This window comes from Diabrotica virgifera, chromosome 8, assembly GCF_917563875.1.
Source record: "Diabrotica virgifera virgifera chromosome 8, PGI_DIABVI_V3a".
NCBI classification, from domain to species: Eukaryota; Metazoa; Arthropoda; class Insecta; order Coleoptera; family Chrysomelidae; genus Diabrotica; species Diabrotica virgifera.
In genome coordinates, this window is record NC_065450.1 from 213,600,762 (window position 1) to 213,617,177 (window position 16,416).

Below are 16,416 nucleotides of genomic sequence, written 5' to 3' on the forward strand. Positions count from 1 at the left end.
TAATGGAATCAATTTATCTCTGGAAATTAAAGAGGCGTACCAGTTTTCGTTTTTCTAAATAGAAGGGTTCTGGAGATATATCTAAGAACAACTAATTCCAAGAGCCAATCTTCAAAGAGCTCTAGCTCCCTTAGGAAGCATATTCGGACTAGGTGAATTGAGTTAAATTGTCTTAAAATTATCTGAATAATCTCAGGTTTTCGTTTGTCGGGAGAGTTTCTGGACACCCTGTATACTGGCCAACTGATCAAGGAACTGGTTCAGGAACTTCAATTATTGGGGAAGTTTAAGCCTTATTATTGGGTCTTTATTTAAGTAAATAAAAATACTCATACTAAAAAATGCTTTATTTGAATCTTTTATAAACAACGTAATCATATTTTTTTAATTCTTATGCGTTATTCTTCAACGTATTGGACAGCAAACTCCGGCATATCTGTAAATAAGCGTAAAACATTTTTGTAGGTAAACAAAAAGTATGTTTATATTCACAACAATATTGTTCCATCAAATACATATTATTATTAATATCTTTGGTTTTGATACGACTACACGCTAACAGCAACCAAATAAAAATCCAAAGAGGAATCCAACAATGTGATTCGTTGTCACCTAAACTTTTCATATCGGCTCTAGAAAAAGTGATCAAAACCCTCAAATGGAGTGACAAAGGAATAAATGTGGACGGAAAGATGCTACACCACCTATGCTACGCAGACGATGTAGTCTTGATTGCAGACGATTGGGGACAAATAAAGAAAATGTTGGAAGAATTTGCACGGCCTGTCATAAAATAGGCTTAAAAATGAATAACAAAAACAAAATATATGACGAACTTAGTAACGTAAACACCTTGAAATACAAAATGAACAAATAGAACTGGTAGACAAATATATATACAGTATGGTGCAAATGTTTGGAATAAATAAATAAAGTTTGCAAAAAAGATTCGTGTGAATCAGAGGGCTATGGAGCGCCAGCTCGCTTAATTGGAGTTGGACAGAACACATCGCCAAAAATTATCAAACAACAGATGGACAAAACATATTATAGTCCATGTGTTGAGACCGCTCCCGTCTGGAAAAATTTCTGATTCGGTTTTTTTGTGGATTCCTATTCTAAAATGTGCCCTTTAAACAAATCTGAAGGGTCCCGGGCGGAATTTTTGGGCAGAAATTGTTTAAACAATTTTTTTAAACAAATACAAAAGATCACGTTTTTTTGCTCCGGATCATATATTTTTCAATTTTACGGGTCATTCTGAACAAGAAAAGTATCTTGTAAATTTTCTCAGAAATTGATAGTTTTCGAGTTATAGGCGATTAAAAATCTGAAAAATGCGAAAATACGCATTTTCGAGGCTTAAAAACTCATATTCAAATTAGTATTTTTGAGGGTTCCAGCTACTTACATTGAAGACTAAATATTCAGTTTCAAGATTCTGAAGAGTCATCGCGTCTAACTTTAATTTATACCGTTGTTTTTTAATTGTTAAATATGCGTCTTTATCCGATTTTTTGCCGGTACGGCGCGCTCCGTTTCAAAAATCTCCTACTTTCCTCCGAAAAATATTTTTTCTAGGTTCTTTGGGACATTCTAAATAAAATAGGTTTCTTAACATTTTTCTCAAAAATTAATAGTTTTAAAGCTATAAGCGATTTAAAATCCGAAAATGCGTTTTTTTGTCATTTTTCGGATTTTAAATCGCTTATAACTTAAAAACTATTAACTCTTGAGAAAAATGCCGAGAAACTTATTTTATTTAGAATATCAGAAAGAATCTAGAAAAAATATTTTTCGGAGGAAAATAGGAGATTTTTGAAATGGAGCGCGTCGCACCGGCTAAAAAATCGGACAAACACGCATATTTAACAATTAAAAAACAACGGTATAAACTAAAGCTAGACGCGATCACTCTTCAGAATCTTGGAGCTGAATGTTCAGTCTTCAATCTAAGTGTCTGGCAACTTCAAAAATACTAATTTAAATATGAGTTTTTAAGCCTCGAAAATGCGTATTTTCGCATTTTTCAGATTTTAAATCGCCTATAACTCCAAAACTATCAATTTCTAAAAAAAATTATAAGATACCTTTCTTGTTTTGATTGACCTAAAAAATCTAAAAATATATGTGTCCAGAGCAAAAAAAAAGGTGATTGTATTTGTTTAAAAAAATTGTTTAAACAATTTCTGCCCAAAAATTCCGCCCGGCACCCAGTGCAGTTTTATCCATTAGGCGCTTGGGGCGGGCGCCCAGGGGCCCGGTCCCCGGAGGGGCCCGTATGGACCCTTCCTTTTATTAATAACAAATTAAAGTCCACTAAATAATCGAGGACCATATTTTTTTAAATAGAGAAAAAGACTACGAAATACCTGCGATTTCGATATGGTCTGATTTTAAGACTTATAAATAAGAACTGTGACAACTTTTAAACCAAAGAGAGATTCCTTATAAAATTGTAAAAAAATGTATGAAGCTGGAGACAAAGCTTATTATAGAAGATTAAATGAAAGCAACTCTTATAGAGTAAAACCCAATGGAGACAAAGAGAAGTGTTAAAGCTGTTTATTGTTAACTATGCAAATTATTTTCAATTGAAAAAAATAGTTTAACTGATTTTGGATATATTTTACCCACTGGAAATATTTGAATAGTTTACTCAAATCTCACGAAGAAAGTAAATTTCATCTGAACTCTATGGTTACATTAATAACAAGATCATCAGTTGGAGTTAGATGGATCATCAGTTGAATTGGAGTTATAGACGCAGGCTTGAAAGAGAAGTAGAACGCGAAGCTGACTATTGAGTAAAGGTCCTAAGAAGAGTTGTTGTCACCATTAAATTACTTGCTTCTCAAGGACTAGCTTTTCGTTGACCCCATGAGAATTTAACGAGTTGTCATAAGGGAAATAACTTAAGTTTTCTTGTATACTTTGCTTTTGAAAACTTGTTAGCTCAGCATTTACAGCAGAATGCGAATAAAGAAAAAGGTTCAGTTAGCTATCTATCTGATCAAACTTGCAATGAATTCCTGGAAGCGATGAAAACAAAACATGTAGAAACTCTTGACGCTGTAAATGCTTTACTTAAAAACTACGGATCCATCAAACATATTTTTCCAGTTAAGCAATAATAGAGACAAAAAATCTGCAGTTAAAAGTGTAGCCAAGGCACTGCATAATAAAATGGATACCTTTGAGACAGGTTAACTTAGATACTCTATTGACACTGATTTGGGCAAGGATTTTAAAACGAGTGAATGCAACAAGCAAAACGTTAGAAACTGTGGACTTGAACTTGTCAATTGGAGTAGAATTAATGACATTTGAGCTGTGTTGGAGACGTAAGAAATAATTTAAGCGAAATTAAACTAGAAGCCAAAAATATTTTTTTGTGAAGGCAATAATCTCAAACATATTCTATAGAATTGGCCTTCAAAAAACAAAGAAAAAACATTTTTCGATGAAGCAGTTGAAAGTGAAACAATTTTAAAGGGGCAAGAGATATTCAGAATTGAAGTTCCTATTTAACGTTATATGCCACAATATTTCTCAAGATCTTTTAAAGAGAATATAATGTTACAAATATGTTACATCACTTTATTTATATTTTTTTACCCTAAAGAAAGACGAAGTCAAAAAATGAATTAATATTTTATGCGAGGAATATAAAAAAGATGTTGATGAAACCAAAGAGAACTTGCATAATGAAATTATTCATTTTATAACGTTATTCCAAAATTTGAATAAACATTTGAAAATTTGGTGTCATCCAGGATGTAAAGGCAACTTTTGCCAAATTTTAACTTTACTGCAAGTATATTTGACGATACCAATTTCTAATGCGTCAGGCGAGTGGTCTTTTTTGGCTTTAAAAAGAATAAAGATACATATTATATTGAAGGTCAAAGGCTCAAGAAAACCTAGACGCATTATCACTATCGTATTATAAAAAAATGAAGAAGTGGAGCAACTGAATTTTGATAGTATTAATATGGCAGTTTGCTAATGCCTAGTCAAGAAAAAAAGTGAGCTAATTTTTGTCTTATATATTTTTTAGAATATGTTTTTTTGTTTGTCATGTGTTTTTCTGTAGAACTTTCTGTTTTTTAAATATTTTTAAATGTATTTTTTGGAATATTTTTACGTTTGCTATTTTTCTCGTTTGTTTTAAAAAAATTTTTAAAATTTTTGAAAAGGTATGGGTTTTACAATAAACGTTTATAGTTAATGCAGGTTAATGCATGTGTTTAAGACAACGAATAGCAATGAAGGGGGCCCCTAAATCTCTAGTGCCCAGGGCCCGAAGTTAGGGTAAACCGGCACTGCCGGCACCCTTCAGATTTGTTTAAAGGGGACATTTTTGAATAGTAATCCACAAAGAAACCGAATCAGAAATTTTTTTCAGACGGAGCGGTTTCACCACATGGACTATTAGAATAGAATAGAAATATACAGTCAAAAGAAAAATAATATCAATAACAAATAACAACTACAATTTACTAAAATTTTACTAAAACTATATTTACTAAATATTTACTATTTACTAAAGCTATAAAAGCAAGGACAAAAACAATTTATTGCAAAATTTATATAAATTACACATTGAACATACTTACAACAAATAAAATACGACATTAGGAACTGACAAGTTTAAACTACTGCGTATGAAACCCAATTTTCTTAGTTATTCATTAAGAAATTCTTCTATTGAATAATATGGTCTTTTAGATAGATGGGCTTTTGTCATTTTACGGAACTTGGGGAAAGATGTTGCAGATTAAGTTGTAAAGGGAGATGGTTGTAAAGGTTTTTTGTGGAATATAATATTGATTTCTTTACTAACTCAGTGGATGAGATCGGTAAATAAATATCAAAGATTTAGTTTTTGGTGGAGTAAAGATGATTGGGCCTTGCTGGAAAGACATGAAGGTGTTTACGAATTAAACAAACCGTTTCTAGAATATATAAAGATGGAAGTGTTAAAATTCCGTGATCTCTGAAGTAACTTCTGCAATGTGTAGATCTTCTGAGGCCAAACAGATATCTTATTGCTCTTTTTTGCAATTGAAAAATATCATAAAATTGAGCAGCTGTACTAAAACCCCATAAAGAAAGACCATATCGAAGATGAGAGTCGAACAACAGCAGCATAATTAATGTTAAAGTCACCGCATAGATTGTTTCTGCTTTTATGAGGCAGGTTATCTAACAAATCTAGCAGGTTCTGAAAAAGTAGTTCCACGGTATAGTCAGGTGATCTATAAATGCAATTAATGTAAATATTAAGATTTTTATTATAAACTAAGGAACACTCAAAGAAGGATCCACTTAACAAAAAGTCATATTTTGTTATCAGAGAAAAATCATATTGTCGAGTGAAGCCCACGACAAGGAGTACTACGGAGCAGAGGACGACCACCAACGAGATGGACTGATAACCTGAAAAGTGTTATTAGTAACTGGAGGCAAGCCGAACAAGAGAGAGACACATGGAAAGAACTGAGGGAGACTTATTCCCAGCAGTGCACGCGTACAAGTCGATGATAATGAAAACCTCTTTAATGCACCTAAGCTAAAGTTTTCCTAAGCTTTAATTCATATTTTACTTACTTGTTATTAAGGATGCAAGCATATTGTTCGTAAGTCATGAAGCTTGTCAGATATGAATGGACTTGTGGACAATTTATCAGCAAGCTGCAAAATCCTCCGCGAATATTCCTGTTAGGTGTCGGTCTACATTGTCCATTACCAGGAATAGTTGGGTCCGTGCCCAAATCATATGCACCTAGATACATAAATAAATATATAAGAAATTTTTCCATTACAATTAAGTAAATGAATAGGGGAGACCGGGGCAGAACGGGATACTTAAGGAATAAAAACATCATAGAAAGAAAACTAAACTGTGTATTAAAAAATAACAAAGTCAGACATGATCACTTGTTATTAAACTTCATATAACTTGCTTTATTTATAATCCAAATTGCTTAGTTATTTGGTTATAAAGGACTTAACTTATCGGTCCGACATTCCCATTGTGCCCCGGTTGCTACGTCATACATGTTTTTTAATAGAACACCCTGTATATATTTTTTATTCTCCTCTATGTCTCTTCTTTCGTAAAATATAAGGACGTGTGATAATATACGAGGTAGTTTAAAAGATAATTACGCTTTTTTAGCCATTTCGTAGTAATATGCACTCCCTGTAAAATTGTAGTGCATGAACATCAAAAACTATTTATGTTCAAATAATTATTAATTATAGTCTACTATTTTTAAAAATTATTAATATAGCGAAATGCTTAATTTTAGTATACTGGGTGGGTCGAAACTCGGAATGAGTATTTTCTTAGTTTTCTTAAACGGAACATCCTGTATTTTAGTATAGTAATGAAATTATATTTTATGGTATTTTTTTTATTTCTGAAGCATTCCCTATACTTAACTGCTTTAATCTGTGAGTTATTCGTGATTATTTTAGCCAAAACATTAATTGCAACAAAGATAACATGAATTTTTATTAGGTTGGCCGTGAAAATATTCAATCAAAACAAATTTTTAGAAAATAAATGCATATTAATCAGAAACAGGCGAGGATTACAGACTCATTAGCCTAATGAGTCACACTTTAAATATATTCTTAAAAATACTACATCAAGGATTATACAAAAATGTGAATGGGATATCAGTGATTCTCAGTTCGGGTTTAGGCAAGGCTTAGAGGAACAAGAGAAGCAATAGTAACAACACAGGAGCTGGTCCAAAATTATTACGGCCAGAGAAAGGACGTGTTCCTATGCTTTTTAGATTAGGAAAAAGCGTTTGATCATGTTCAACACCACAAGTTAATGCAGATCCTCAAAAAGTTTGATATATACCAAAAAGACATAAGATACATTGAAAACTTGTACTGGTATCAAAGGGCACAAAGAAAAATAGACAGTTCTATATCCCAACTTATACATATAAGAAGGAGTGTTCGACAGGAGTGTGTGCTTTCCCCTCTTTTATTTAAAATTTATTCGGAAGCCATATTTAAAGAGTCTTTGGAAGATGCAGAGATGGGAATCTAGACCAGTGCAAATAGCAAAAAAACAATAAAAAATTAATAGCAGGATGAGACCAATTATTAAATAACATGTGGAACATTTTTCACCAAATCTGGATGAGGGGAACATGGGTTGGGGAGCGCTTTTAGGGGTGAAAACGGTTAATTACGATTTGCGGCAAAACGGCACATCCTATCGAAAAAAGTTAAATTGCAAAGTTGTAGGCTATAAGAAGATCTACAACTTTTGTAAATAAACATTTTTCACATAACCTCAAAATATCCGAGAAAATTGGAAAATTCGATGTTTTTGATTTTATTTTTTTTTCTCACTGAAAAAAAATTTTTTTTTTACCAAATATGGTGGAAACTTACCTCTTTATGTCCCAAACACGCTGTAATTTTTTTGTATAAAAATATTTTTTAAACTCTTGTTTTTTAGCTTTTTTAAAGAAGTTGGCATTTTTTTTTGTTTAACGAAACCTCTATTTTCTGATGGTGTAAAAATATATATACGTTACTGTGGAAAATTTTGTCACAAAAGGCAAGAATCGGAAATTTATTTTCAACCCCTCGCCATTTTCAGATTCTCAGACGTAATGTAAGTTGCATAGCTGCGGAAAGCTGCATAGAAGAAACTGCAGAATCTGTAAGCATTATCGAATGTGGTGAAGAAATGCCATCAAAGAAGCAAAAACTTAATTAATTGATGAAAAATTGGCCATTTAAATTATAATAATTACTTTCTTTTGTATTAAATAAACTTTTTCGTTAAAAAAGTTGTTGCGACTTTTAATTTGGTTCATGAGAAAAGAGTTTAAAAAAAATGTAGCTTATAGGTAAGTAGGCCGACTTTAAAAAAAATATATAGTTTAAAAAAAAAATAAAAAACACGCTTTTAAAGCACTAAAAATTTAAAAATAACTTTTAAAATTAAAGCTAGTAATATTTTATTTTTAAATTGTTAATGCTTTAAAAGCGTGTTTTTTATTTTTTTTTAACTATAATTTATTCACAAAACTAAAAATCACAGACAATGGCATTAGTGTAGTAAATTTTTAACAGAGGTTCGTTGGTTCCTGCTCGCTATGCAACTTATATTACGTCTGAGAATCTGAAAATGGTGAGAGGTTGAAAATAAATTTCCGATTTTTGCCTTTTGTGACGAAATTTTCCACAGTAACGTATATATTTTTTTACACCATCAGAAAATATAGGTTTCAATAAACAAAAAAATGCCAACTTCTTTAAAAAAAGCTAAAAAAATTTCGGGAGATTTTTCAATTGAAAAAATGCTTACATTTTCCCTTAAACATAAAAACAAGAGTTTTAAAAAATATTTTTATACAGAAAAATTACAGCGTGTTTGGGACAGAAAGAGGTAAGTTTCCACCATATTTGGTAAAAAAAAAAAAATTTTTCAGTGAGAAAAAAAAAATAAAATCAAAAACATCGAATTTTCCAATTTTCTCGGATACTTTGAGGTTATGTGAAAAATGTTTATTTACAAAAGTTGTAGATATTTTTATTGCCTACAACTTTGCGATTTAACTTTTTTCGATAGGATGTGCCGTTTTGCCGTAAATCGTAATTAACCGTTTTCACCCCTAAAAACGCTCCCTAAACCCATGTTCCCCTCATCCAGATTTGGTGAAAAATGTTCCACATGTTATCTAATATGTGTACTTTCATTTGGAATTGGTCTCATCCTGCTATTAATTTTTTATTTTTTTGGTCCATTTTAGAGCTATCTGCACTGGTCTAATCAAAATGCATGGACTATTGGGCCATGTTAAACAAAAAGCAACCAACCCTCAATTTGTAAATTAACTTTTTATGTTTTTCTAAATATTTAATTTTCCGTCGTATTTTTTTAAACGATAACTTCACTAATCAATAGTTTAATTTTAGAGCAATTTTATCATAGTAGTATCAAAATTATCCTAATAAATTTTTACAAAAAAAAAATAGCCATATTGAGGGTTGATTTCTTTTTGATGTTGGAAATATATCTAATAAAATGCAATCTGCAAAATCCAACCAACCCACAAAATCCATGAATAAAACCGAATAATTTCAGTCAACTCAGTAATACCATACAGTAGAATTTCTACTATTAAACATAATATCAATATAAATAAAAAATATGCGATAATCAGTCAAAACAACAAACCATAATATTTAAAAAGTAAGATAAACATAGCCTTAATCCTAAAACTTACCATGTTCTGCAATTTCGCGAGCCGCTTTAATTATTTTAACAGTTCTTGATTTAAACATATTTTTCGCATTAAAGATTCAAAGATTTCTTCATAATATAATAGATAACACAACAAATATTTTAATATTTAAGCACGAACTAATATTGGTCAGTACCTACACGTAAAAACAAAAAGATACAACATTCCAGGAACCGTAATCGGCATAACAATATCAACCCACTTGGCTGGTACTTTTCGACAGTGCAATGTAATAATATGTTCAGTCCAATGATACACACTAACAATCCAAGTGGGTTGGTTGTCTTATACGAAATCTTAAGTGAACTATTATTAAACAGAAATAATTTGGAGTAGTATTTTTCATGGTTTAATATTTAGAATGGCTTGGTTGCTTTTTACACAATGTAGAATACACATTTTTAAATCGATATGTGACATTATCTTGTTTTCCTCAATAATGTGGGTTGGTTGCTTTTTGCATAACAAGGCCCTATTGATCAACAACATACGATATGCTGATGATGGTGTCTTAATTTGTGACAACATAGTCGATATTCAACAACTTGTCACTATACTATACTGTCACTGACACATAGTCACTATAATCGGAGAATACAATAAGCGAATGGAATTAGAGATTAATACCAAAAATACCAAATTCATGATCATCTCCAGAAACCTGAATGCACTTGAAGACTCTACCTTAACACTGAATACCAAGTCTATTGAAAGAGTGAGCAAATTTGAATACCTGGGAACGTGGCTTTTTAAAGACTGGGCATCGGACAGGGAAGTAAAATGACGCATTGAGCAAACTCGATAAGCTTCGTAAAATTCAGGACGGGACGCGAATTTACAAAACCTATACCATTTCAGTCATGGCAGCGACTGAATTCGAATAGGGTTTGTATGCAGAATATTAGTTACATATCCTATACTATTTCGATCTAGAAATTAACTGTATTGGTGTAGGATTATCAAACGAAATTTTTTTATTATTATTGAGCAAATGTCTATACTGTTTCAGTCATGTACGTAAAACTAATCAAATATTTACTAAGTGGATTTATTATTATATCATAAAATTTAGATATGTTTTGAAAATTAAAATGAATAGTATATACATATTTGGATAATATTAAAGATTAAAAACAAATGAATAATTACTAATGTATGAATATATACAGTATGTCTCTGTAAGTTGGAACCATATGGAAAAATTTTTTATTAACGATTTTACGCAAAAAAGATATTCTTCCTAAAAAGTTCTGCATGGTCTAAAACCGAAGATGCAATCATGTGATATTAAGTTTTATTAATAGTATATGAGAGATGTCAAAAAATATGAATTTCTGTCAAGTAAAGTATCTTCATACAGAGAGGGGCTAAGTTATCGAATAAATTCATTTTATCTAAAATGGACGACTTAGGAAAAAAATCCCGAAACAGGTCGATTTTATTTTTAAATTACAATTTTTCCATATATTTCATACTAGTGACGTCATCCGTCTAAGTGTGATAACGTAATAGATGATTTTGTTAAATGGGACTAGGATCGTGTGGCAACTAATTTGAAAGTGCGTTCAATTCTCTGTTCAGTAATATAAACAATAATATCATTATTTATACAAGGTGACCAAAAAAATAATTTTTTAATTAAATTAATTGACGCAAAAAGAAGAATGTATGTAATTTATTTAACTCAAAATACATTTTACTGCGATCAATAAATAGAAAAAAAAATGTTTATTTCACAAATAAACATTCCGTCTTGCTTAAATTAAATCACAAACAGCCTCCCACGTAACTCTTGACAGTTTGAACATTTAATTTAGGCCAAAAACCAATGTTTATTTGCCAAATAAACAGTTTTTTCTATTTTCTCACAGCGATAGAAAGTATTTTGATTGAAATAAATTACATACATTCTTCTTTTTTCGTCAATCAATATAATTCAAAAAATGTTTTTTGGCCACCCTGTATAAATAATGATATTTCTGTTTATATTACTGAATAGAGAATTGAACACCCTTTCAAATGAGGTGCCACGCGACCCATATTCCTATTTAAAAAAATCATCGATTACGTTATCACGCTCAGATGGACGACGTCACTAGTACCTATGAAATATATGCCAAAAAATTATAATTTAAAAATAAAAATCGACCTGTTTTCCATATGGTTCCAACTTACAGGGACATACTGTATACATATATTAATTCGTAGATTAGTAATTACTCATTTGTTTTTAATTTTTAATATTATCGAAATATATATTATTAATTTTAATTTTTAAAACATATCTAAATTTTATGATATAATAATAAATGCACTAAGTAAATATTTGATTAGTTTTACTTGCATGACTGAAACAGTATAGACATTTGCTCAATAATAATAAAAAAATTCGGTTTCAAATCCTACACCATTACAGTTAATTTCTGGTCCGAAATGGTATAGGATATGTAACTAATATTCTGCATACAAAATCTACTCGAGTTCAGTCGCTGCCGTGACTGAAATAGTATAGGATATGTAACTAATATTCTGCATACAAACCCTATTCGAATTCAGTCGCTGCCATGACTGAAATGGTATAGGTTTTGTAAATTCGCGGACGGGACTGACCTGTTCAGAGTTCGATCTTTAACTGAGATTAAGGTTTACAAAGTGCTAAGTATGGTCGGTGCTGCTATATGGAGTAGAGGGCTGGACACTCAAAACGAGGGATATAAACAAATTGGAAGCCTTCGAAATGTGGCTTTATCGCCGTATCTTAAAGATACCATGGACGGTGAAAGTCACAAATGTAGATATCCTTAAAAGAGTCAACCAAGAACGTCAACTTTTCGAAAACATCAAGAAAATGATGTCTTCCTTTTCGTGATGGGTCACATCATGCAAAACGAAAAATACCAGGTCGTTCGACTTATACTCGAGGGTAAAATTGAAGGCAATAAAGGAATAGGACTCAGCAAAATATCCTGAATACGAAACATAAGGCAATGGACAGGGATTAACGACATTCAATCTCTGATACACATTGCAAGATATAGAGAGTTAATGGAAAATGTGATTGCTAACATCCATTAGTGGATTTGCATCTGAAAAGAAAAAGAGCATTCAAAATTAATATGCATTTATTTTCTAAAATTTTGTTTTGATTGGATATTTTCACGGCCAACTTAAGAGGAAACAGTAGCGATCAACAGGTAGCGAAAACGCGTTCCAAGATTACGGCTGTAATTTTGAATATATTTTCGAGATATTTGGCACACGTATTCGTAATATAATAAAGAATGGCGGTACACAGCCCAATTTGAAAAATATATTCATATGTGGAAATTACTCTGTAATTAAATACAGTATTAAAAAAACGAGCCTGTACCGCCATTAAGAAGAACAAAAAAATACACTTTCTTCAAATAAACTTTTTTATCCGATGCCTAGATTTTGTGTCATTTTGGAACTACTAATGAAATAAAAAATTTTAATAGTTCCAAAATGACACAAAATCTAGGCATCGGATAAAAAAGTTTATTTGAAGAAAGTGTATTTTTTTTGTTCTTCTTAATGGCGGTGCAGGCTCGTTTTTTCAATATTGTATTTAATTACAGAGTAATTTCCACATATTAATATATTTTTCAAATTGGGCTCTGTACCGCCATTCTTTATTATATTACGAATACGTGTGCCAAATATCTTGAAAAAATATTCAAAATTACAGCCTCAATCTTGGAACGCGTTTTTGCTACCTGTTGATCGCTACTGTATCACCTTAATAGAAATTAACGTAATTACATCCCGACATCCCGACCCAATCTGCATACTGAAATTAAACATTTCGCTCTACAGGGTGTGAATTAGGGTGGTCCAAAAAACTCAAGTTTTTTTAGAGACCTAGGGACCCTCCCATTTTGTTATACCTAATAAAAGAATAATCTATGCCAAATCTTAATACTCTAGACTCTAGAACAAATGGAAGGCAGTGCTCAACAACATTTAGTTTACATAAATTTCCGTAAAACACTTAAGTTTAGAAAAAAAGTTAAACAAAGCTTTAGACGGCAAAAGTGAAGACGTTTCTGAACCAAAGGCTAAGAAGAGCCTTTTTGACATGAATGTGGAAGCGGCTGTAAAGCTTATCATTAATATTGCTGCCGCACTTGGACATGATCCTGCGGAATTACCGATTTCAAGAAGTTGTGTAAAAAGGAAACGAGAGCAGCAAGACAGAATTTTTCAACAGAGATTAAATCAAACTTAGACATCAAAGAACCAATTGTTGTTCATTGGGACAGCTGTCCTGCCCGACATTTTAGGTTCACAAAAGGTAGATAGACTACCAGTGCTAGTTTCCTATGCTGGTGGAAATGAGAAACTACTGGGGTGCCGAAATTGGCTAGTGGAACAGGTTTGAACACTGGAGATGCAGTACTTAAAACTCTTAAAACATGGAATCTCGATGATAAAGTCATTGGTATTGGCTTTGACACAACAGCCGTCAATACTGGTCTTAAGAGTGGTGCATGCACTTTCCTTGAAAACAAGTTGAATAATGAACTTCTATGGTTGCTGTGTCGCCATCACATAATGGAAATCATTTTGAGCAAAGTATTTGCATTATGTTTGCGACCTTCAAGCTCCTCTGAAATTCCCATATTTAAAAGGTTAAAGGAATCATGGAATGCAGTTGATCGATCAGATTACACACTATTAATTTTTCTCCCTGGAGAAGCTGAGTAAAAAACAGTACCATCGAGTCCTTGCTACATCATCTTAGTAAGAAAGACCAGTCTCTCGAGATGACTACCTCGAACTTATTGAACTGACGCTGTTGGTGTTGGAACAACCAATAGAAAAAATTCACTTGGGAGCACCTGGACTTATACATCACGCTCGGTGGATGGCTAAGCTTATTTATGCATATAAGTTGTACCTTTTCCTAGGTCAAAGAGTTTACCATCTCACAAACAAGGAGAAAGAAAACTTAGACAGATTTATCCGTTTTGGTGCACTTTTGTAAGTGAAAAACTGGGTTGAGGCTCCAATCAGCGCCAATGCAGCTTTTAACGACCTAATTTTTTGGAAAGAGGCTGGGAAATACAGCGTAACTGATGATGATATATACCCTGTTCCACGAACATACGCCTGTCTTGTATTATCGCGACAACGAATATTTTACTGTTCATATTATGAAGAACGAAAGTAAATTGCAAAATACATTGTTGTTTATTAGAACAATTACATAGCTAAGACTATCAAAAAAGCCTTGCAGCCACATTTGTGGTACCTGTCTAACGAAATGGTCGGGTTATCACTTTTTTCCAATAAAGTGAGCCTTGAAAACAAAGTGAGCATAGTGAATAAGATGTCTGTCCCGGCACTGCCAAGGATGATTAGAGGAAATGCCGATTTCCTAAGTGATGAATGTAAGTTGGTAGATTTTGCTAATAGTAGAACAATGTTTTTGTTTACTAAGCTAAACAATATGCAAAGCTTTTTAAACAAGCACCTAAGTGAATGGGAACAGGACCCAGAGTTTAAAGAGGCAAAACTACAGTAAATAAAATGAAAGTGGTCAATGACATCGTAGAAAGAGTTGTAAAACTATTTCAAGATTTTAACAAACTCATAACAAATGATGAGGACGAAAAACAGCTGTTACTGCAGATTGTAGAAGCTAATCAAAAACAAGTCCTGACTGAGCCAACAAAGAAGGCCGTTCTAGAAAGCCTACAGAAACCATCCATTTCCAAAGAAAAAATTTAAAGAGTTCAGTTTTATTATGGTCTTCACCATACAATGTACTTATTTTAACCATGGGTTCCAATGTAAAATAAACAAATAAATTAAGTTTTTGTATCCTAACATGTCTTGTAATTTTTTCAAAAATCGATCAACATATTCCCGTTTTCATTATTTAAACAGTATTGAGCACTGCCTTCCAAGTGACTTATGTCTTTCATATTTTGGCTCCTTACTTCTTTTATCAATTCGAAAAGAATTGGGGAGTCCCTTGGCTTTTACATTCAACTTGAGTTTTTCTCATAAGACCTTAAACCACCCTAGTGTGAATGTTTCTACGAAATTATTAAAAAGACGTTATTATCTTTAAACTGCCTCATACAATATTACAAAACCATATATTTTGACAAAGAAGATATCGAGGAAAATCCAAAAATGTTAAAATATACAGAGTGTTCCATTTAGAAAAAAACATAAGTTTGTGTCACTCTGTCAATACGGGTAGCCCTGTATATTTGGAAATATTTTTAAACTATGGTCCTGTCTATGCCTTAACTTTAACCTAAATAACTTTTTTGGTATCTCTTACGACAAACGAGTAATTGGACTTCCTCGCACTAATGTCCACCCTGTGAATATTTATCCATATTTTGAGTATTCACTTACCTCCTAAAATGTTTAAAGTTCCATTTGGGTTTAAGGCGTCTTTCAACCAGAGTAGACGAGAATATGATGCCGCTGTAAAAATTAATGATAAATTATTCAATATATGTAAAAGAAATAATATGAGGTGTCTAACTGCAAAACTACTAGTGTAGGAAACAGAGATTGAACTTCGCAAAATGGACACAAGTCCGGTTTTATTTTTTTCTGGTATATCAAGGGGTGCTTATTATGAGACTAACTTTTTCTTAAAAAATTTCACCCCGGAACCCCCCTTTTCAACCCTTTGTAGTTTTTGTAAAACGTAGCCCTTCCTTTGACATTGAAAACAAAATAATAGGATAGTGTTCAGAGGAATTCAATTCTTAACAAAATAGTTTCAAACACTTTTGTTGTTGGGTGTTTTATTTCTAAAGCTCTCATTACTTGTTGATAGAAGTATATTATGGAAATATCTGTAATATAATAATGTATATACAGGGTGTCCCGAAAAGATTGGTCATAAATTATACCACAGATTCTGGGGCCAAAAATAGGTTGATTGAACCTCACTTACCTATATACAATAGTGCACACAAAAAAAGTTACAGCCCTTTGAAGTTACAAAATGAAAATTGATTTTTTTTCATATATCGAAAACTCTCAAAGATTTTTTATTAAAAATGGACATGTGGCATTTATATGGCAGCAACATCTTAAAAAAAAATTAAGTAAAATTTGTGCACCCCAT

The 16,416-nt window shown here is 32.0% G+C and overlaps 1 protein-coding gene across 3 annotated transcripts in view; it reads right to left on the minus strand.

Annotated features, from left to right (window-relative positions):
• Positions 1-329: 329 nt before the first annotated feature.
• The window catches only part of LOC126889497 (inter-alpha-trypsin inhibitor heavy chain H4-like), a 110,279-nt gene continuing 94,192 nt past the window's right edge, over positions 330-16,416 (minus strand). For all 3 annotated transcript variants that reach the window (XM_050657831.1, XM_050657833.1, XM_050657832.1), the window contains 3 exons: positions 15,690-15,761; positions 5,614-5,788; positions 330-436 (listed from right to left, as the gene is read on the minus strand). In XM_050657831.1, coding sequence (XP_050513788.1) covers positions 406-436; positions 5,614-5,788; positions 15,690-15,761 — 278 coding nt within the window. In that variant the 3' untranslated portion in view covers positions 330-405. The remainder of the gene's footprint in view (positions 437-5,613; positions 5,789-15,689; positions 15,762-16,416) is intronic.